The sequence below is a fragment of the Equus quagga genome, chromosome 5 (genome assembly GCF_021613505.1).
Source record: "Equus quagga isolate Etosha38 chromosome 5, UCLA_HA_Equagga_1.0, whole genome shotgun sequence".
Lineage (NCBI taxonomy): Eukaryota > Metazoa > Chordata > Mammalia > Perissodactyla > Equidae > Equus > Equus quagga.
The window spans coordinates 59642194-59665082 of NC_060271.1; the positions used below are offsets into that span (position 1 = coordinate 59642194).

The following is a 22889-nucleotide window of genomic DNA, read 5'->3' on the forward strand; positions in this document are numbered from 1 at the left end:
CGTGCAATCCACAAACACCCCTCAGCCCCCACACTCACCTGCCTCAGTTTCTCCATGCTGCCATAGCCCCTCACTTGCAGGAAGATGTTCCCAGGGCAGAGAAGTGGGAAAACCAGCCCTGCAGACCCATGTCCAGGGGGTCACGTCCAGACCCACATCCAAAGAGTTGTTTTCACGTACTTCTCATTGACCCCTTCCAATGACCCCTCCCCCTCTCCTGGTCCCACCCTCACCCCAGAAAAGACGAGGGATCTCAAACAAGAGAGAAGCTGAGTTTATTCCAATGACTGAGGCCTTGCCACCTGAGGACTCCCAGAGTCTTCCCCTTCAGGGCCCAGAGGAAGGAGGTTCCTTGTGGCAAGCAATGCCCCCTCAGTTCCAGGCCCCCCAGGTAGATACAAGCCCAGGACCAGGCTATACAACCCCACCCTCCCAAGGTCTTCCTGCCTGCCCCAGCCAGAGAGGACAGGTGACCAGCTGGGGAACGCTGGACCAGTGTGGCCCAGAGGCCTCGGCTGCCCCCCTCACCACAGTCCAGCCAGTGGGGGAAAGGACTGAGCTGGCCCCAGCCAGACTGGCGGTCCTGGGGCGGGGCTGAGGGCACAGAGAAAAAGCTGGGGCGTGGGGGCCTGCAGGCCCTGGGCAGACTGGGGCTCAGGGACACGTGACCTCGGCCCCCTTTTCGCCCCCGGAGGATCCCTCGACCTTGCTCGCCAAGCTGTAGTAGTAAGCCCGCATGCGCTGTTCCACGGTCACAAAGTCTGGGCGGTCCTCCCACCTGTGGGGGGTGGGGTAGATCTAGGCCACCGAGCACACCCCCAGAACCCGACTTCCGCTGGAGGGCGGCCGTGCACGGGGCTCAGAAACTCAGTGGGGCCGTCGGGTGGTGGAGACTGGGTACGGGGGAGCTCTCCCGGGTGTGAGTGCTGGAATTCAGGTGTTGCTGGACCGCCTAACAGAAGAGCTGCTGACATACAGGATGCTGGGGTGACCCTACGCTGAGTGGTAACTGGCGAAGACTCAGGGAACTGAATGCATTGAGTGTGGGGGTGACAACTACTGACTGAAGCTGGGGTACTGAATGCTGAAGGACTGAGCACGTGTCGAGCGCCACGGTACTTGGGTGCTAGGTGCCGGCTTACATGGGTGCAGATATGCTGGCCATAATCGAGCAGAGCATTGGAGCACTGAGGGTGGTCTCAGCTAGTGGAGAGCTGGGGTATTCGCAGTACCGTGTGAGGAATATCCATGTATTGTGTTGGGGTGCTGCGTGCTAGCCTCCTTGGGTATTGGGTGTTGGTATACTGAGTGTTTCCTGACGAAGGCAGGTTAATACGTGTTGGATGGACTGATCATTTATTATTTACTTAGCATAAACAGGGTGTCTGTGTATTGGATGGCTTGGGTGTATTGGATGTCACAGGTGCTGGCCTGTGGAATAATGGAGGTTGGGTAGGAAAGCCATCAACTGTTAGACTGTCCATGCGTTGCGTGGTCAGTGTCAGGAATAGCTTGTTTGGGTGAATGTCGCCCATTGTCTGATGGGAAGTTGCAATACTGATGGTGTTAGGAGCTGCGGTGTTCAAGTGGAGCTTCAACCAGACAGAGGAGGGGGTTTTGAATATACTGAGCGTTTGGATGCCTCAGTGGTGGCCCGTCTGGGTAGTTAGGTGTGGAGTGTTGGCTGGTGGGGGACTGAGGAATTAGATACTGGAGTATTATCCCATGCCCTGAGTATTGTATCACATTTTGGGTAACAGAGTACTAACTTGTTTGAGCACTGCAGGGTCAATGCAATGAGTGTTGGCTGGGGGTACTGAGGTTTTAGATGCTGGGGCACTGGGTGTCCACAGCTCGGTTATTGGGATGTTGGCCCACTGGAGCACTGTAGGGTCAGTGTGTTGAAGAGTTGAGCATAGATGCAGGGAGACTAAAGGTACTGAGTCTCGGAAAGGCGAGAACTGGGTGAGAGCCTTTGAGTGGGAAGAGCTATGTTGGACTATTGGGCACCATGACTTCCCGCCCAGTATCAGTTCAGCCAGGTACCCTCCCACCCACCGGCACTCACTTGTAGATCCAGCAGTCGCTCATGAGCGTGTACATTTCGGGCGGACACTCTGGCGGGCACTCCATCCGCTTGCCCTGCTCGATGAAGGCCATGACCTCGGGGCCCTTCATCTTCTGCTCAAGCCAGAGCCAAGTCCACACGTGAGTAAACAGGACCACCACCCCCTCCCCACCTTCCCACCCAGCCGGCCACCCACCTCTGCCCACGCTAACCTTGTAGGGCTTCTGGCCGTAGGAGAAGGCCTCCCACATGGTGACCCCGTAGCTCCAGACGTCACTGCGGCTGGAGAACTTGCGGAAGTTGATGCACTCGGGCGCATACCACTTGAGCGGCCACTTCCCTGCCGAGCGGGCCTGCGGAGGGGGAGACGCTGCCAGGGCAGAGCTCAGGGACCCTCCACCCACCCACCAGGGCAGCACAGGGGCGGGGGCTCACGGTGTAGTAGCTGTCGTCGGCACCCAGAGCCTTGGAGAGACCAAAGTCGCTGATCTTGGCATAGTGCCGGTTGACCAGCAGGACGTTGCGGGCCGCCAGGTCGCGGTGCACAAAGTTCTTCTCTTCCAGGTACTTCATCCCCATGGACACCTGGTGCAGCAGCTCCGCCACATTGCTGACGGGGATCTCCTCCCTGAGGTGCGGGGGAGGCACGGTCAGCTGGGAGGGACAGCCCAGGTTCCCAAGGGAGCAAAGCCCACTTCTCTGAGTACATTCAACAGATGCTTCCTGAGCATCTGCTGTGTGCCGGGCACAGGGCTGCGACAGAGCAGTGAACAAAGCAGGCAAAACCTCCGCCCCCATCCAGTCTCAAGGTTTTAAATTTACCACATACTACGATTCCCAAACTTACACATTTGCCTGCATCTCCCCTGTGCCCTCAGGGGGTCTCATGGGCACCTCAGAGAGAACAAGGACAAAGCAAAGCTCCTGGTTGTTCACACACACACACACACACACATACCACGACCAGCTACTCCCTCCCCCTGCCCCTTTTCTTCTCCAGCAGCTCCATCCACCCATCCTTTCATTCACTCCAGCCAGAAGCACCGGCCCTGCCCTCAGCATCTCCTTCTCACACCCCACAGCCACTCCGTCAGCAAACCCTGGCAGCTCTGCCTGCAGAGTCCCTCCAGAATCCTCCTACTGCTCCCCACCACTGCCTCTGCACCCCGCTCCAACCCCCATCCTCGCCGGCCTGGACCAGGACACTTGCCTCCACCCTCACCCCACCACGGCCTGTTCTCCCCACACCGGAGTCAGGCCCTGCCCTCCTCTGCTCACAGCCCCCCAGGGGCTCCCACCTCACTCAGGGTGAACGTCCAAGTCCACCCCACGGCCCACAGGCCCTGCACGATCTGCCCCATCACCTCCCTACCCACATTGCTCCCCTACTCCCCTCCATACTCTGTTCCAGCCACGGGGCCCTCCTCACTCTTTCTCTACCACACCAGGCATGGGCACACCTCAGGGCCTTTGCACTGGCTGTGCCCTATGCCTGGACTGCTCTTCCCCAGAGCTTCACTTTGCTGCCTCCATCACAAACCTCACTTTCTCACTTGTCACCTTCTACTCTGACCCTCCAGACCCTGTATTCCATAGTACTTATCTTCCAACATACTCTATACTTTATTGTATTATAATTATTATTTAAAGCCTCTCTTCCCCAACCAGAATACAGGGCAGAGATCTTTGGATCTCTGGTGAATCCCAAGCACTGGTAACAGGCCCTGTCACAGAGAAATTGCCCAATAAACACTGTGGGTGTACCCTGAAGGCGTGGGCCCCAGCAAGCGCCTGGCTTGCCAGTCGTGTGCCTCAGTAAGCAGAAAAGATCGAGTCTGCAAGTGGAAGAGTTTGAGGCACGAGGGAACACAAGGGAAAATGCAATTTCTTTAGATCCGAGGTTGGCAAATTTTTTCTGTAAAGGGTTAGTAAAAGGATAGTAGCCTTTGCAGGCCACCTATGGTCTCTGCCACGTATTCTTACTTATTCTTTTTGCTTTTACAACCCTTTAAAAATGCGAAACCATGCAGGACAGAAACAAGCCATGGGCTGCAGTCTGCTGACCCTGCTTCCAGTCAAAGATGCCCGACTCTCAGCAGTTTTCACATGGGTTGTGGATTCAGCTGAGAGAGTTGGGGCAGCGACAGTGACAGGGGTAATGCTCAGAAAGCTCTTACTGGTGGGGCCAGACACTGTTCTAAGCACTACACACATCTACTCATTTCATCCTCGCAAAGAGCCCCCTGGGGTGGAGTCTGTGATCGCCACCGTGATACACACGAGGAAACTGAGGCACAGATGAATTAACAGACTTGCTTGGGGCCACGCTAGTTAGTGGCAGAGCTGAAACTCCAACCTGGAAGCCAGACTCTGCCACCTGCACTATTCACAGCTTTGCCTTGTGGGCGTGAGTGTGGGTGTCAGGGTGAGCAGGGGGGTAGGTGTGAGCATGTCATGGGTGAAGCAGATGCACGAGGGAGTGGGATGGGCCCTCCAGCCCCCAGCCCCAAACGCCCAGCCCGCCCCGGGCTCACTTCTTTCCCAGCAGGAACTTGTGCAGGGGCCCGCCACCCGCCATCTCCATGATGAGCATGAGGGCCTCGGCCTGGCAGACGCCGATGAGGCGCACGATGTAAGGGTTGTCCAGCTGGTGCATGATCTGTGCCTCGCGCATCATCTCGTCCTTGTCCGCCTTCTCTGTGTTGTGTTTCAACACCTTGATGGCCACGTCGATCTGCTTCCTGCCACGATGCACGCCCACGCAGAGGTGCACATGTGAGCCGCCACAGCTCTGGTCGGCCCCTCACTCCCACCCGACTGGCCTCTCTTCCCCCCGGCCTTGTGTAGGGGACGCTGTGGTTTGCCACCCAGATCTCCCTTCAGGGCCAAGGCACACACTCCCTCCGATGCCAGGAGTGTCAGCTGGGGACAGCTCACAGCCGAGTCCCTCAAAGGGAAGTGCCGCTCACTGAAAAGAACTGCCTCAAAGTGACACCCTCCCCAGGGGCAGCCTGTATCCAGTGACTGGTCAATGCAGGGGTACAAGGGGGCCCCTCTGCAGCTCCCCTTGGATGGGCCAAGGCCTCTGTTGCAACTGCAGCTCGGTCCATGCTGTCCCCGTCCCAGGCCTGCTTCTCTCATTCCCTCAGGCTGTCCCCGAGCTTGCCTAGGGAATCCTCCAGCACAGGGCTTCCTGTCCCAGGGTCTGTCTCCCAGGCAAACTGACGTCACAGCCTGGCTCCAACCCCCAAGGCCGCTCCCCTCCTCTGCCTGCCCCCAGTGGTTCCCCAAACCGTGGCAGGGGCAGCCGTACTTGCGCATGCGGTAGACGCCCTGGCGCACTGAGCCAAAGTTGCCACAGCCAAGTTCGATGTCAGCTATGAGGAGGTTCTCGCGCTTCAAGAAGAGCTTCTTGTCCTTGAGCTCCTCGGGGTCACTGTAGGGGCTCTCATACACGCTTGTGTCCATAGGCATCGGCCGCACTTTCTCTGGGGACGCTAGGCGTGCTGGGCGCACACACACACACAGGTGTACACTCCCAAGTCAGGAGGGGGGAGAGGAACAGGGGGACGAGGAGGCAAGGCAGCCTCGCCACCCACAAGGCACATGCCCCTGACAGGGTGCACCATCCAGAGCGTGCACAGACCACAGGAACATGTGTGTGTCCGTGTGCATGTGTGCACTTGTGCATGCTCCTGGTCCCATCTGTGGGTGAAGTGGGAAACCACATCCAAGCAGACTCTAAAGGCGTGTGCATCTACATGCACACGTAACCATGTGTACACCTGCTGGAGTGTGCACCATGTGTTCACGCGCATGCACCCACATATACTCTCAGCCATGTCTCTGTGTGATGGAGGTCCAAAGGCATGTCTGCACGAGTAACCATTAGTGTGCCAGCTGGAACCTGCACACGTGTGCATGTGTGTGCTCTGACATGTACAACCCTGTCTTTGCCTGCCCGTGTCTAATATGCACCATGCAGCCACGTTTACGAGGGCTCCCACGGTGAGCCTCTGTGTGCACATGCGACCACAGTGGTTTCCTGTGTGCACATGTGGACAGGCCTGCATCCACGTAGGAAACCCAGGAGCACCTGCAGCCAGCGTTTTAGAAACGTGGGCTCTGGAGCCTGCCTGCCAGGGTTCAAATCCCGGCTCCGCTCTGCTTAGCTGCGGGACCTTAGAAACTTAATTGCCCTCCTTTCTCATCTGTAAAATGAGAGTCATTATCATGACTTCCTCCTATGGCCTGTCGGGAGGACTCAACAAGCTCATACACACAGTGAGCTTGGAGAGTGATGGGCACATGGTAGCTACTTCACAAATCTGTGTCTGTGCCCCAGGCATGGCCAGGTGTGCTCCCCTGCGTGTCAGGCACCCATGTACACAGACACAGGTGGGTGTCTGCAGGCACAGTGTGTGCACAAGGCAAACCAAGCAACCACCACCTGCCAGGCCTGACCCACGTCCCTCCCCCACCACAGCCCAGAGCCCAGCCAGGGACCTGCTTTCGGCCTGGCCTGAGCCCCCACACACACCACCACCTCTGCCAGCTCACCTGGTTCAGGGGTGTATCCATCTGAGTTGAGGGTGTCAATCCGTTTCTGAGGCTAAAGGTCATGGGGTCAGCAAGAGTCAGCAGGGCCCGAGCTGGAGGCACCCAGCCCCTCTCATGAGACCCATTTCCTCTGAGGACTCCAGAGGAAGGATGGTGCTGGGGGACCCTCTTCTGCTCCACAGCAGCCCCACTCCCCATCCCAGCCTCGCCCTGGGACCAGGACCCATCGCCCACCTAGCTCCATCCCCGAGGCCCCAACTCTGAGATGCAGGCTGACTCACGTGGGTGAACGTGGATGGGTGGGCTGGGAGTGTGGGAGCAGCGGCCCCTGGGGGAGCAGAAGGGACAGTGAGGGGGTGGGGCACGGGGTCTCCCGCTCCCCCCGCACATCGCCCCCGCTGCCGCGCTCACCTGCACCCGCGCTGGCGTTGTTGTTGGGGCAGGCCTCCTTCAGGCAGTAGATGAGCCCGTCAGCCTTCAGCTTCAGGTACTCCACCAGCTGCACGGGGGGCAGTCAGGGCCGGGCTCCACTCCCCCCAGGAGCCTGAGCACCCCGCCACAGTGTCTCCCCGACAACAGACTGGGTGGCGGCTTACCTGCCACAGCGTGTCAAATTTGGTCCCCTCAGGAATGCAGTATTTGCCCGCCTTGTCCTGGCTGATGAGGTAGTGGTACACGGTTTTCCCATAGATCAGGGACAGTGCATACGTGCCCTGCTCCTTCCGGGGCCTCAGCCTGGTGGGTGCAAGGAGGACACATCACCCCTACAACCACCTGAGTCCCCCCTGTGTGCCCTCCTACTGGGCCCCAGTTCCCCACACACACACCCTGTGAACTCTGCACCCCAAAGCCTCAGGGAGAAGCAGCAGGGACTGGGGGCGCCGAGGTCAGGCCCATTCCGCCTCCAGACCTACTGGTAGCAGAAGAATGGTGGTGTTCACGGGGAGACACGGTCATCCAAGGCAGACATGTGGCCCTGTAGGACCTGCTACTCAGCCACCCACAGCTGGACACTTGGCCATCCAGGGGGGACACCTGGTCCTCTGTGGCTGAATACTTGGCCACCCACAGCTGGACACTCAGCTATCCACAGGGGCCACTTGCCCATACATTTGGCCATCCATGGAGGGATATTTGGCCATCTGTAGTGGACACAGAGCCACTCACAGGGGGACACACAGCCTTCAACAGGTAGACTCAAGACCATTTTCTTGGGGAGAGAAAGCCATTTCTGCATGAAGAGCAACAAAGGTAAGCACGGCTCCCTGGTGAGCTCGGGAGGCACCTTTGTACAAGGTAGAACGAGTCACCAGAGCACCTCCAGCCACCCAAAGCCGGTGGCCCTGGTTCTCCTGAGATTCCTCCCATCTCAATAGACTGGTGAACTCGAAGCCTGTCACACACTGCAAAAAGTTGGCAAATTTTTCCTTTGGGCAGTGGAATTCTTTGTCAAACAACATCTTCCATGGAAGCTGAAGATGCGAAACAGGTCAGAGCTGAGCTGGGATGGGGGCTCATAGACCCACCCTCCACTCACTTCTCCCACCCCCTGCCCCAGAATCCTGTGATACTTTCGGGGACCTTAGCAAATCGGGGGGAAATTTTAACACCATTGGAATGGTGGCATCGTTATCTGTGTGTGTGTGAGAGTGTGAGGCAGGAAGGAGGCATGGAGGAGGGGAGGGGAGGGGAGAAGAAGAAAGAAAAGAGGCTAAGACTGTGCGAGACTGTGACGAAGCTGAATTAGGGACTTGAGATGAAGCCAGAGAAAGCGGCTTAGATGGTAAAATTAGAGAAAGATGAAATTACATGCGATGAAGGAGAAAGCCCAGACAAGAAGAATCGGCTACACCAACCGGAGAGTCGCGGCACCTCCCTCCTCTGTGTATGGCTTAGAGAGAGCCCCCGACGCTCAGGCATCTGGGGAAACGTGTGCTTGAGCAACTGAGATATGAATGCTTGTGAGATGTGTGCCCAAATGTTGGTAAGGTCGCAGCATCACACTCCAGAGGGAGAGTGTGCCACACCTGGACGGAGGTGGGTAACATCTGGATAAGTGCCAGCCATCACTAGGTACCAGAAGATGGAGTCCTCTAGAAGTGCCAGAGGCAGGCTCTGCCCTCAAGTTTCCAGTCCAAAAGGAGAGAAAGACAGCCCCAGATGCCCGTGTTTGAGACGCCCATCGTCTTCATTGTGACCTCCTTGTTCCAATCCTGATAGACTGTTTGCAAAACTGGCTGCCTTAATTCTTCTCCCTTAGGTAGTTCCTTCCCCTCAGTGACTCTGGTCTTGGCCACATGACTTGCTTTGGCCAATAGGACATCAGTAGCATTACACAGCAGAGGCTTGAAAAGCACTTGTGTATCAGAACTTGCCCTCTCTGCCTGTTCGTGGGAACCCTGCAACCACCACCGTGTGAACAAGCCCAGGCTAGCCTGCTGGGTGATGACAGCACTGCAGCCAACTCATCCCCATCACCCAGGTGACACTGAGACAATAGCCAGACAAGTGAGTGTGGCCATCCCAACCTATTCAGTCCCAGCCCAGCTGCACCCAAACCAGAAGAACCACTCAGTTAACTCACAGAATACTGAGAAGTCATAAACTGTTATTTTGAGTGAGTAAGTCTTCGGATGGTTTGTTACATAGCCGGGGCTAACGGCTACAAATGCAAAGGTAAGCCTACTCTCCTAGAGAAAAGAGCCCTGTCTTAAGTTGTTCAAAAGCCATCCTTGCAGCTGGGCATTATCTGTATCGTGCATTCAAGAGTGCTCTCAGAAGCCTTGGGAACTTCACTCCAGTTTACAGCCCAAATCTCTTAGAGTGAAAAAACCTATTTTATCAGCTGACAGCAGAACCTTGTGGAGGGACCAGCATCTCGTGGGAGACCTGCAGGCAATGTGGTGCACGTGCACAGACCCCGCGAGGGTCGGGGAAAGGAAGGGGATCAGTGCCTCCAAGTGGGCTGGCCCCTGGAGAGGGCGCAGCCCCAGGGGAGGTGGGGGAGAGTGAGGATTCAGCCAGACAGGATCTCAGGCCAAGAAGCTGCCACGAGCAAGGAGGCTCTTGAGAATTGACAGACATCCTGGGGTGGGCACGGGCTTCCTGAGGTCTTGGAAAGAGGCAGGCACCAAGTGTCTCTCTATCTTGAGGCCTGAGTGACCTCCGCTGGCATCTGGGTAACATTTGTTATACAAAGGAAGCTGTATCCAGACCAGAAAGCCACAGCCCCAGCAAGGCTTTCAAACACCCAGCAGGGTTCTTAAAACAGCTTTAGAGACATTCTTTCACAGTAACTCACCAATAGCCACACGGTTCAGCTGTGGCTCAGACACCTGCAGAGACACACACAGTCACCCACATATATGAGAGCTAACACTTAGAACATTTTCAGTCTATGCCAGATACTCCACTATTGCTTTACACATATCAGTTTGTGTGATCCTTACACCAGACCCTTGGTAGGTACCACCATCATCCACAGGACAGTCAGAGGAAGCTGCCTCCCCACCCTCCCAGGCTCCCACCTCACTCAGGACAAAGCTGAGGTCACCTCCCTGGCTCCAGCCCTCGCTTACTCAGCTCCAAGCACACTGGCCTCCTTGCTGTTTCTTGAACATGCCAAGAACCTGCTTTCTGGTCTTTGTATTTGCCATTCCCATTTGCCAGGAACACCCTTCTGCCGGAGAGCCCAGCTCACTTCCCACCTCCTTCTGTTCTTTACTCAAAAGCCACCTCATCAGAGAGGCCTTTTCCAACCACCTAACGGGAAACTGCAACCCCTCCCGACCTACACACACAGCACTCACCATCTGACACGCTCCACATTTTATACACACACTCCACATTTGTCTTTTTTTGTCTACCCACTCCACCAGGACCGAGATTTGTGTCTGTTTTGTTCACTACCATGTCCTCAGGGCTTGAAAAAGTGTCTGGCACATAGTAGGTCTTCAGTAAATCTTTGTTGAAGAAAGGAGAGGAAATTGAAGCATGCAGAACTTCAGCTACTTGTCCAGCGTCCCCAGCTGGTAAGCAGCAGACGCTGGGTTCCAACCCAGGCAGTCCAGCTCCGGAGTCCTAACTGTTTCTGTTCTTTCTCATGTAACAGTCCCTTTGCACACTCAGACGCCCTACCCACGTGCACAGGTGAGCACAGGCACGCCTCTCATGGCCCACCTGCACACTGAGGCCTGCCCCAGCCTCCAGGATTCAGACAACAAGCCCCAGTCTCGCCCTCCCCAAAGCCCCAGGCCCCATACCCCACATACAGGAACTTGCCGTCGGTCTGCGAGCCTGCATAGAGTTTGCGCTCGGCCTCCTCGCGCGACAGACTGTTGTGGTACCAGGGCATCCGCTCGTGAGCCGTCGTGGCAATGAGCTTCTCCACCTGGGGCGCCTGACTGATGATGGCTTGCTCCAGGGCCTCGCCCTAGGGAAGGGAGAGTAGAGGAGACTTGTAAGTGTCGCCAAGTCCACGGCCACAAGAACCCTCTTCCATCTCCTCAGCCCAGCACCCCGCTGGCCATCCTAGGCACCGTCCCCACCATCCTCCCAGCCCCGCCCCCAGTCCACGCCTCGCCCGCTCCGGGCCCAGTATGCACCCCCACCTTCCCGTCTGGCATAGACGTTCGCCGGGGCATCGCTCAGGACGTGGAAGGCGACAGACACCATGCAGCCCTTGCCTCTGAGGCCTCCTCTCAGGTTCCTGCCCCCAACCAGGGCCCCATCCCTCCAGCTTCCAAATCGGGCGCAACACAGCTTCGAGCAGGCTGGCGAAGACCGCCGCTCTCCCGCAGTCCCCACTGCTCCCTTCGCCCCTGGGCCCGCCCCTCTGGCCCCGCGCTCTCACCTCCAACTTCCACGTCTGGCGCACGTAGTCGCGCACCATGGCATCGCGCAGAGAGTCAAAGACCCCGGGCTGCGGCTCGAGCCCAGACGGCCGGTTGCACGGCTTGCGCAGATTGCAGGGCAGCCCGTCGGGGTCGCGCGAGTAGAACTCGCAGAGCTCGGCGGGGCCGCAGTGCGCCTTCCCGCCCGCGATGGCGTAGGTGCCGTTGAGCTGGCGCTCGATGGGGAAGTGGTGGAAGCGCACGTTGTGCACCAGCGAGAGCACGTAGCCACCCAGCGAGCGCAGGCACTGGCGCAGCAGGAAGAGCCCGTCGGCCATGCCCGCCAGCTTCAGGTGCTCCTCGGCCTCGGCGCGCGAGATGCTGCCGTAGAAGAAGGGCAGGTGCGCCGCGGGGTCCGGCATCGCCGCCGCCGCCCCGCGCAGGCTGCGCGCCCCTGCGCCTCGCCAGACCCTGCGGTTCAGAGAGAGATTGGGAACGCGTCAGGGCCTCGGCTTCCCTTCCTGGACCCCGTCTACTGGGCCCAGAGATAGTGGAGAGACGCCGCAGTGAGGGGCATCCGTGCCCAGAGCTGAACGCGGATCGTGCAGAACCTGCTTGGTGCCAGAGTCAACGTGGAGAGGAGCCCCAGCAGGGCCCAGATCCAGGAGTCCAAACCCGCCTCTGACTTTTCAGGGACCTTGTGCGGAGCTCCCGGACACCCCTACTGGCCGCCACACCCCAGCACCTGGAACCATTCATTCGTTTCCCAAGCACGTGTTGAATTCTTACTGTTTCAGTCCGGTGCTGGAGATATGGGTGAATGAGCCAGACATGGTCCCTGCCCTCCTGAAGATAACATGGGGCGGGGGGGATGCAATAAACAAGGAAAGAGACAAAAATAGTCATCACAGATTGAGGACAGAGTTATAAAGGAAACAGAGTGGTGTTAAGAGAGAGAAGAGGCCATGTAGCTGTGATGGTCCCCTTCTCTGAGGAGGTAGCATTTGACCTGAGATCCGAAGGATGAGAAGGAGCCTGCTTTTCAGAAAGCATGGAGAGTACTTCAGGCAGAGGGAACAGCAAGTGCAAAGGCCCTGAAGCTGGAACAAGCTTTGTTCCTCAAGGAATTTAACCCCATTAGCCATCCCCTCTCCCTGTCCACTGACCCTTTCCCCTCAGCCTTAGAAATTCCCCCTTGCCCTGCCCCTCTGCCTTCATGGACAAGTTTCTAGAGAGGATAAACCAATCTGAATATCAATAGGGGATTGGTTATATTTTAGGGTTTAACTCCATATAACCCCATTTGACACAGCCATTAAACAAAATGAGATGAGTGATTGGAAAATATGACCCTATCTGAGGAGCAGGACATTTAGATAAATAGATATCTGGTGAGGCAGCTAACCCAACTTGTCTACTCTCAACTTCCTGGGGGGATGGTGATGTCCAATATCTTGATAAGCATTGGGTTACACAGGTGTCTGAATTTCTTAAAACTCGAATGTACGCTTACCATTTGTTCATTTCATTGTATTTGGGCCCCTCAATAAAAAAAGAACCATAAAATATTGAACCCTAGTTCATGATCTGAGTGCAGAAATATTTAGGTGTGATGGGTGCTGATGACTGTAGTTTACTTTGAAAGACGGATGGATGGAGAGCGATGGATGGGTGGCTAGCAGGGAGGTAGACTGGTACAGCCAAGTCTTGTTATTCTCGGCAGTTCTATAAAGTCACTGCAGACACTGAATTAGAAAACGCTGAACCATTGCTCCTAGAGGAAATCCAGGGTCAGGGTCCCTTAAACCTCTGGTCACAACATTTTCATCAACCCATCAGTATGTAGCGTTGTTTTGTGTGTACGTCTGTTTAAGGACACCTTACTAATACATATTGTTGATTCGTTAACACTGGACTTTCAGTCCCCAGCACCGTTGCTGTAAGCTTCCTTAACACGCGTTTTCTCTGTCAGGCACATCTCAGCCTTCTGGCACTAAGGAACACTGCGCAGCACTGCAGCGCTGCACTGGGGGGGTGGGGGTCATTAAACAGTGAAATCGCCAACAAAAAGCACAACAGTGTGGCACCAAATAAACCCTGAGGACACTTGCCTACAGTATGGAAGCTGCAACAAGAAGGCAGAGTGACACCTTATTCACGCTCAGCAGGAGCCTGCGTGCGTGTCAATGGACTCAAATTTCTCCCTGCTGTGCCTATGTCCTCGAATGACCGTGAAACCTTCTTGAGTATTAGTTTTGGGGTTACAAATGAATTTTAGCAAGTAGGTGAACTGGCAAACAGGGAATCTGCTAATAATGAGGATCACTGCGTGTGATAAAGCAAATATGGCAAAATGTTAATTGTAGAATCTGGGGGGTGGCTAATGGGTATACAGTGAATCCTTTCCATTTTGCTGTATATTTGTAAGTTTAAATATAATGCTGGGAAAAAATTATCTCCCCATAGCCACATCCGGTCATTTCTCTACTAAGGTGGGCCCAGCAAGGCCCCCCCAGGCACCAGTTTCTGTTCCGGGAAGGGTCCTCGGGCCCCCTGCTTAGTTAAACAAACATCAGCAGGGGCACAGAGGAAGTTTATGTGGGTTGAGAATGGCTGCCTCCCCGCTGGGTGTCTGGGGACAGGCAAGGGTGGGCACGGGGCCGAGAGGAAGAACTGGAACGGGCAAGAGGTGAGGTCTGGGCCAGGGCAGCTCAAGCAGGGGCCAGAATCTGCACTCTAACCAGATCGCTTCTGACACCGGGCCTGGGAGGACAGGACTGAGGGCGTCCTGGATGTCCCAACAGTCACAGGCAGGCAATTAATCAGGATGGCATTTGTGTCCCCACCTGGAGACACAGGTCACCACTCCATAAGGGTGTTTTAAAAGAGTCGCAAGGTCCTAGGTATTCCCCCTAGAGAAATGGAAGCTTATATTCACACGAAAACCTGCATAGGAATGTTTAGAGCAGCCATATCCATAATCGCCAAATTTTGGAAACAGCTTAAATGTTTCTCAGCAGATGCATAGAGAAACTGTGGTAGGTCCCTACAATGGGACACTACTCAGTGATAAGATGGGATGAAATGCTAATACACCCAGCGACGGGGATGAACCTCAAAGGCATCAGCCTGAGTTGAAAGAAGCCAGACTCAAAAGGCTACAAACTCTGCTTCCATTCAAAACTGTACCCGGGGAGAACACATCAGTGGTTGCCAGAGCCTGGGGGACGGGGGGACAGACTGACTACAAAGGGGCATGAGGGAACTTGGGGAATAGTCTGTATTTTGATTGAGATGGTGGTTTCTCGGCTATATGCATTCACCAAATCTCACAAACTCACTAAAATGGGTGAATTTTACTGTATGTAAATTATACTTTATTTTTTTTTTTTTTTAAAGATTTTATTTTTTCCTTTTTCTCCCCAAAGCCCCCCGGTACATAGTTGTGTATTCTTCGTTGTGGGTTCTTCTAGTTGTGGCATGTGGGACGCTGCCTCAGCGTGGTCTGATGAGCAGTGCCATGTCCGCGCCCAGGATTCGAACTAACGAAACACTGGGCCGCCTGCTGCGGAGTGCGCGAACTTAACCACTCGGCCACGGGGCCAGCCCATATACTTTATTTTTTTTAATTAAAGGGAGAAAAAGAGCCCGAAGGCATAGGTACACCAGGCACCAAAAATAACTGGGACGGGAACAGGGCTACCCACACTCCCGCCCCACCTCCTGGGCTCCAACCCTCTCATCCAGCCTCACAATCTGCTCCCCCACCAGGCGGCTCTCCAGCTGCCGGGAGCATTGGTACCGCTGCCCGGTGGGCACCAGGCAAGCACTCAGTGCCCTCCTCGATGCTGGGTCCCCTGAGGGATGGACACCAGTGACCCCCATCTGCTGCTTGGGCCTCATGGCTCTCTTGGGTCCTTCACAAACTCCCTGGCTTGCCTCCTCCCCCTGATGATTTCTGCTCTCTCCTTCCCCAACCCCTGTCCCCTACCTAGGCTGTCCTATCTGTGGCTACACAGACACGTCCACCTGTCCAGTCCAGATCTGTCTCCTGAGGTCGATTTGTGCTGGCATCACCTCCTTTGATCTCCACCAGCTGTTTCTATTAATAAAACCTGAGATCCAGATCTAACTTACATGGTGCCTGTGGTTGGTTGAACCCCACAGTCTGTTTCCCACAAGACCTGAGCTCCAGGGTCTGCAAGTTGCCTCTAGCCAATTCTTCCCCGAGGCCTCCCTTGCTCAAGAACCTCCTGTGACTCCCTCCTGCCTACTTCATTGAACCCAGCTAACTCCTCGGCCCTCCTTCTGCTCCAGCCGGGTTGCGCATTCGCCTTCCTTCAAATTCACTTCCGTAGGTTTATCCTTGCCGTACCCTCCGCTGGGTGCACCCTCCCCACTCCTCTCCACTTCCCAAATCCAGCCACCCCTGCCTCACAACCTCAGATAGTCACTCCCCATAGAGTGTCAGGACCCAAGAGAAGGCAGCAAGGTGGGGACTTGTCCAGGGACCCTGGGGAGGGGTAGGGTAGCAAAGCTGCTCTCCGGGGCAGGAAGCTGTGGTAGGAAACTGCCGGCAACACGGTTTGAGAAGCTCCGCCCCGCGGTGGCCACAGGTGCAGCCTGGGTAGCCAGAGGGGTGCTAGCACAGAGAGGGGGTGGGGAGAGGCCGGCCCTGGGACCCCATTCTGGGCCATGAGCCATGCTCGCCCCCTTGGGCCCGAGGCCAGGGTGTCCCGGGGACAGGAGCATCCCCTGTGCATCCTCAGCTCTATTGTACTTCCCTGTCTCACTGTCAATAATGACAACAGTGACACCAGCTTTCCAAGGAGCTGGCCAGTCCGCAGCCTCCTGGTGTGACCCTGGCGTGACTCAGGTGGGCAGATCAGATGTTCCCTCCTGAGCTGTGTCCCTGCAGACTCCGTGGCTTTCCCACCCTGAGACTCCCCCGCCCCAGTCCTGCCTGGGTGACCCCATCCAGCCTCCCCTGGAGCTTGTGAGCTCCTGATGAGTTCAGAAATCCCAACCTGGCCTTCCCAGAGTTTGCAGCTCCACAGGGGACAACAGGACACCAACCTTGTTCTCACCGCCCAGGCCCTGGGAAGAGGACCAGGAAACCTGGGATCCTTGGCCAGACCTGGCTGCCTGAAATTCCACCACTCGGGTGTCCTCCCTGGGTAAAGGCAGTGTTCGATTATATTTGTTCCAGAGAGACCTGATACCCCAAACACACTTCAACGGAAAAAGGGTCAAGTGATTGAGTCCATTTTCACAAACATCTTAGCATAGTAAAGGCTCTGAGAAGGACTGCATGGAAGGCCCCTTGTTAGGGGTGTTCAATCCCCACGCCTATGCAGCAGGGCCTTGAAGACTACTGTTTCACAGAACATACTCTGAGCGTCAAAAGTCCCAATTGAATGTCCATCATGAGAGCTCAAAGGGGAGACTGAGGCAGTCAGGCTGCAGAGAGAATGAGCCAATCCAACTGGACTTGGTGGGGGGGGGGGGGGGCACCAGCCAGGCCTGGAGGCACCACATTCCACCCTCAGCTGGACCCAGGAGGCATCTCCACTCAAGGCGCTGCCGAAATGGGGCCCAGCCCCCACTGCCCGCGCCGCCTCCCACTGACCCCCAGTCTCTGCCCAAGACTTCGAGTCCCCCTGAAACCACATTCGTGCTCCTTCGTCCACAGGCCATGGTGGCGCCCTGTGCCCACCAATAGAGGCAGCACGGGCACGTGTCAGCCAACGAAATGCCCCGTGCTGATGTTCTAAGTCGCAACGACAGCAGTTAGCGTTGTGCCCCAGACGGCGACAGACCCTCCTTATCTTCCCCCTGACACCAGGGCGGCAGGTTTGAGCCATGGAATCATGGATCCGCCAGCACTGGTGGTGCGGTCCTGGGCAGGGAGCGAGCTCGCCAGACCCCTTGTGGAAAATGGGGCCAGCAGAGGTGCCAGACACTGGGGGGTTGCGGGATTCCCTAAGATAAGGCTTGCCAAGCATGGAGCCCGGGGCCTGGCTGCCCTTATGCTATCACGTCCTTCTCTACTTGCAGCCCTCTGGGACTCCCGCCTCACTCAGGGTTAAAGCCCAGGGCTTAGAGCGGCCCCCAAGGCTTTGCACAATCAGCCCTGTCACCTCCTCGCCCTCACTCACTCCAACCAGCCACACAGGCCTCCTTATGTTACTCATTCAGATCACTTGAACAAATCAGGCATGGTCCAACCTCAGGGCCTTTGCACTGTCTGTTCCTTCTGACTGGACACTCTTCCCCCAATATCCCTCGCTTCATTCAGGTCTCCGCCTAAATGGCCTCCTCCAAGAGGCCTTCCCTGACCTCCCTCTCTAAAACTGCCTCCCCTTCTCACTCTTTCCTTGGCCCAGCCTTATTTTTCTTCACCACCGAATATAGGTGTATCGATTTGTTGACATATGATCTCTGTCCCCTTCTAGAACGTAAGCACCATGAGAGTGGAACCCCTGTCTTGCTCCCCTGCCTATACCAGCAAGGCACACAGTAGGCGCCCAATAAACATCTGTGGTGTGCACAGGCCATCAGTACTGGGTTCCTGAAAAGGTATACAGCCCACTGTGATGGGTGGAGACACCTCTGAGGGTGCGTGGGACCTGGCAGCCTGGGGAGGCGTGAGGGGCTGTGGGGGCTTCCTAGGAGAGAGGAGCGCATGATGCCTAGAGACTTCCTCCACTAACCAACGGAGGGAGAGGAGAGACCACCCAGAGGAGCCTTTGCACAGGCTGTTCCCTCGGCCCAGAATGGTGCGCACACCCTTTGCCTGGCCATGTGCTGCAGGTCCCCTCTGTTGTGCCCTCTGCCCTGCAGGTTCCATGATTCCCGCCCCTCTGGCCCCAGGCCGAGTCAGGCACCTCCTCTGCTCCCCCAGGGCCCCATCCTCCCACATGCCAGCCCTGACGGCGGTGATCGCTGGCTGCTTGCTCCTCTGTCTCTGACCAGGCCGGGCTCCCCAAGGCAAGCCGTTGGTGCTCTCGTTTTCTCCTGTAGCCCCTGCTTCCACCCAATACATATTTGTCAGACAGGTGACAACAACAACAGCCTCGATGCCAGAGACTTTACAGTGCCACTTATGAGCATCATCCATTCAATCTAAACCTCACCTCAACTCGGTTACATGGGAACTGTCATCCCCATTCCTCAGCTACACAACCTGAGGCTCAGAGAGGTCAAGCTTCCAATCCTGACGGCCAGTGGCAGGCTGCCTGACTCTGACTGGAACCCAGGTCCCTCTCACCCAGCAGCTGGCACTAACCACTCCAGCAAATGTGCATCAGGAGAGCAGAAGCCGCTGCTCCGAGCGGCTGCCCAGGGGCTCCCACTCCCCACAGACCCGGGCTGACCCAGCTGTCGCTGCACTCTGAACAGCCTTCAACTGTCAGGGCCCAGAGCACTGGGCTGTTGGGGGCCAGGGGCAGGTCCCCACATCCAGCAGACTCTCAAGTGTCTGTTGATTGACTGAACAATGCTACAAGACCAGTCTCCCCCACCCCCACCTCTGCTGCCTGAGTTCTAGGGGCTGTGTGACCTCAGCAAGGAGCTTTCCCTCTCTGGGCATCAGGCTCTGGACTGTAAAAGGGAGACGGGGAAAGGCTCAGGGGATGGAAAAGGTGGGATGAGTGGGAAGGACGGGGCCTGACAGAGACGTGGGGATGGCACAGTGCTGTCCTGTACACTGCAGGGTATTTACAGCATTGCTGGCCTCTATCTACCAGATGCCATAACATCCTGAGTCATAACCAAAGATGTCTCCAGACATTATCGAATGTCCCTGGGGCCGGGAGGAGGGAAGCAAAATTGGGTCCAGCTGAGAACCACTGCCTTAGCCCTATGCTTTGGGGTGGGGCAGGGAGGGCCAGCATGGCCAGCACGCCGCAGCCCCCAGGAGAGTCTCCAGGAGCTATGCAGTCCAGGCCCGAGACCGCCCGGAGCTGGTCATGGTAAGGAGGATTATAGCGATAAGCTTATGCGGCACCCACTATGCACCAGACACTCTAGAGATGGTCACTGGCCCGATCCTCCAGAGAACCCTGGGAGTGGAGGACTCGTGGACTCGGCATCTGAAGCACAGAGGTGGGGTGACCTGCCCCCAGTCATACAGCACACACAGTAGGTGGCAGAGCCAGGACTGGAATCCAGGCTGCCCGCACATCCCGCGTCCTGCTAGGGCTGCGCATGTGAAGCCCGAGCACAGGCGAGGGAAGGAAGAGGAGCTCTGAGCCGGCAGCAGGGAGGCCTTCGCAGACGGCACCAGCACTGTCCACCCCGGGAGTCCCTGACCCTAATTTCTCATCAAAGCTATATTAAGCACCTACTGTGTGCACACTGCCCTGGCTGAGATGAGAATAATGACTCTCGTCTTGAGTTGTTCCCACATGAACCCTGTTCCTTCCTGCCAAGACTCTTTCTTGCCTGGGACGCCTTTCCGGACCACTCACCCAACAGTCAGGAGCCAAGTACCTACTAGGTGCCAATATTTGCATCTGCATTTAACAGATGTGCAAACTGAGGCTCAGAAAGGCCGAGCAACTTGCCAAGGACACACAACGGTTGAGCACGATTTGAGCTGTTTGCTCCTTCACCCCCCTGGGTCCCCCTTTAACCTGAGCTCCCCTACAAGTGGCTCAAGCCTGCCCTGGGCCCCCTCATGGGAATCATCGGCATTTTGTTGTTCAAGTTCACAGCCCTGTCGGAGCCACCCTCATATTCATGATGCCAGGGGCGGGGGGAAGGGGCAGAGCACACATTTGCTTTCTCTGGAGCTTTCCCTGCTTCCTGGAGCCAACAATTCTGCCCTGACCAGGCCCAGCAGGAGGCCAGGGACTGGGCAGGCATCTCTGCGTCCCCTGGACACTACCGCCTGGCTGACCCTTTGCAGAGGGACCTGCTTCGCTCAGCGTGGCCACAAACCGTGTCTGCTTCCTTCTCCAGCTGGAGACCACCCGTCCCAGTTCTCCAGCCCTCCTGGTCTCCACAGTGGCCTCCTGACTCTGTCCTCCCCCAACAGACCCAGGCCACCCCTGGGGACGGCAGCCAGGGGCAGCTCTCTCCGGGGTGACTTACCTGGAGATGTATAGATGGATGTCGGGCCAAACAGGTCTCTGGTCCCCGACGCCGACAGACAGCTGGCTCTAGATGAAGAATTGGGACCAAGAAACCAACTTGGGTGTCTCTGCAGCCAGAGCCGCGGCCTGAGGCCCTGCCGGCTCAGCACCCGTCCACACACGCCAGCAAGGTGTAAGGAGGTCAGGCCCCGCCAGGGTTTCTCCCTCGGGGGGGATTGTATTCAGCCTCTGCCAGCTGCCCCGGAGTCCCTGGTGGCGGCCATGGTGGCAGGACAGAGGCAGGAGGCCAGTGGCGGCCACTCACCTGGATGCGGCGGCGGAGCACGGCCGGCTGGCGGGCAGGCCCCAGGCCGGAAGGCCTGCTGTGCTCTTGGCAGCGGGTTTCTCTGAAACTCAGCCTATTTCCTTGATGCGAAGACAGGAAAGGGGGCTGCGTTTGAAGTTTGCGTCAAAGTTACAAAGTGCTGTGTTCAAGGAAAATCGTGGGCCGTGTGCTGGGGGGGGCAGAGGGCGTTTCCGGCCCAGCACCCTGCCCGTGGTGGCCGAGGCTGGCCGCGGACAGGGCTCCAGCAGGACTGACCACTGCAGCAGTGGCCCCAAACCTGGAGAGTGGGGGCTGTGTGCGCTGGAATGGGGGGCGGGGAGGGGGTACCAGCTGTGGGAGGGGGTTCCCCGGTCCTCATCGGAAACTAGAATGTCCCACTTTCGCCTCCCAAGGGGCATCGATCCGGCGCCGGGGCCTGGCCCTGGCTGAAGGGCCCAGAAGAGTGATTGATTTATTCCACAGGCAAGTTCAAGCTGGAGAGAGGGCAAATCTGCTAAGTAGGTCCATAGCTGCTGTGGGCCAGACATCGGGACAGCACTGATGGCCCTGTCCCTGCTCCCAAAGGGTTCACAGGCTAGAGGAGGAGGCAGCCGAGTCGACAAGGAGACCAGGGCTGGGATAACGGGAGCTCCACCTGGGGAGCCCAGCGCAGCCTGGGGGTGTCAGAGAAGGACCCTGACAGGGATGGGTCATATTGTCATCTCAGCCCCCTCGGACCTTCCCCACCCACCGCCCCTGGCTGAGCACCACTCCTGCTCTGGCACAGCCTCTTCCTCATGCTCTTTCCTCCTTTCCCTCACACGGGCCCACCCCCATGATGGCACCCAACCCGCACCCCAGGCGACCACCCTTCACATTCGCCCCTCAGCAGCCTGCAGAGCTGCTCTGAGGCCTGCCAGTTCCTGTCTTTGGCGTCCACTTTGCCCCATCTCTTCCTCAGGGGACCCCCGCCTCTGGGGGCTCTCTCACCCTCTCTCCCCTGCCCTCCTGGTCATGGGGGGTTTCTTCAGCAGCTGGCCCCCCGGTGGGGCCCCAGGGACCTGTGTGGGGCTGTCCCAAGCCCCCTGCTAAGACCCGAAGAACCTTTCCTCTCTGGCCCTGCCACCCTGGAGGAAGTGGGTTCAGCTCCCCAACCCCCCTGGCGTCGTCGCCACACTGCACCCCAGGTCTCTTTTCCTGGGGACCCCCTCCCCAGTCTCTACTACCCTCCAGCTCCCTAAACCCCCCTCTCCCCACTCAGGAAATCTTTTTTCTAAGCTCCAGGCTGGGGACCTTTTCTCCTACATAGACTTCCCCGAAAACTGTTGTTGTTAAAAGGCCTTCCTTTCCACACAGGCATCCTGAAACTCAAGATGCAGAAAAAGTCACTCTGTTTCCGTACTGGAAACCCCTTTCTTGGGGTAATGAGGGAAGAATGAAGAGTGAAGAGAGGAGAAATCACAGCATCAGAACCACACGATCTACAGCAATAATACGGCAGCGCTTCTGCGTGCCAGACAACATTTGTAAACAGTTTACAATTTAATCCATTTAACCCACTTAATCCACTTTCCAGCTTAGGTAAGGGAAGCCCAGAGAGGTTAAACAACAGACCCAGTGTCCAGGGGGAATTGGAGCGGGCAGTCTGGCCCCACAGCCCAGGGCTGGCAGACAGAGGAGAAAGGAATCCTGACTGCAAACAGCTCCCCGGGGGCCCAGGAGCCGGGAGGAGAGCAGGCTGCATGTGGGGCGCTAGTGGGGCAGCTGCGCTTGGGGCTTCCAGTCTCTGGGGTCTTCAGGCCTGAGAAGGGGACTCAGCCTCTGTGAGGCACTGGCTCAGTGGCCCTGCAACCCCCTTCCGGTCCCACAGGCCTGGTGTGAGATGGGCCCGCAGATAAGGCCACGTGTGCTGCCAAAGGGGAGGGAGGTGGACGGTCTTTCGAACAAACATCTAGAGGAAAGCGAGAAAGGATGAAAGCGTGGGCTGGGAAAGTTGCCGGGTGCTGGCTGCCCGCTCGGGGGGGTGG

At 56.9% G+C, this 22889-nt stretch overlaps 1 protein-coding gene across 3 annotated transcripts; it reads right to left on the reverse strand.

The window, feature by feature from the left end:
• Positions 1-253: 253 nt before the first annotated feature.
• On the reverse strand, positions 254-20925 carry LOC124239062 (tyrosine-protein kinase ZAP-70). 3 transcript variants are annotated; one of them, XM_046660429.1, is made up of 14 exons: positions 20863-20925; positions 20557-20624; positions 11481-11931; positions 10900-11060; positions 7225-7363; positions 7040-7127; positions 6910-6956; positions 6629-6680; positions 5382-5574; positions 4603-4809; positions 2504-2696; positions 2281-2421; positions 2069-2181; positions 254-778 (listed from the first exon to the last, which is right to left on the reverse strand). In XM_046660429.1, exons 3-14 carry the CDS (start codon positions 11880-11882, stop codon positions 655-657), a joined length of 1860 nt encoding a protein of 619 aa, XP_046516385.1. In that variant the 5' UTR covers positions 11883-11931; positions 20557-20624; positions 20863-20925; the 3' UTR covers positions 254-654. The 3 variants fall into 3 exon arrangements, with proteins under 3 accessions (XP_046516385.1, XP_046516382.1, XP_046516384.1); XM_046660426.1 differs by having other exon boundaries at positions 10891-11060; XM_046660428.1 differs by lacking the exon at positions 20557-20624 and having other exon boundaries at positions 10891-11060; positions 20863-20914.
• Between the last annotated feature and the right edge of the window lie 1964 nt (positions 20926-22889).

Bases quoted from the DNA above. Each gene is read 5' to 3' on its own strand.
- LOC124239062 (XM_046660426.1), bottom strand. From the start codon at position 11,882: ATGCCGGACCCCGCGGCGCACCTGCCCTTCTTCTACGGCAGCATCTCG. The intron at 6,957-7,039 runs GTGAGCGCGGCA...CTGCTCCCCCAG, and splicing joins CAACGCCAGCGCGGGTGCAG to GGGCCGCTGCTCCCACACTC. The intron at 5,575-6,628 runs GTGAGCTGGCAG...GTGTGCGCCCAG, and splicing joins TGGATACACCCCTGAACCAG to CACGCCTAGCGTCCCCAGAG.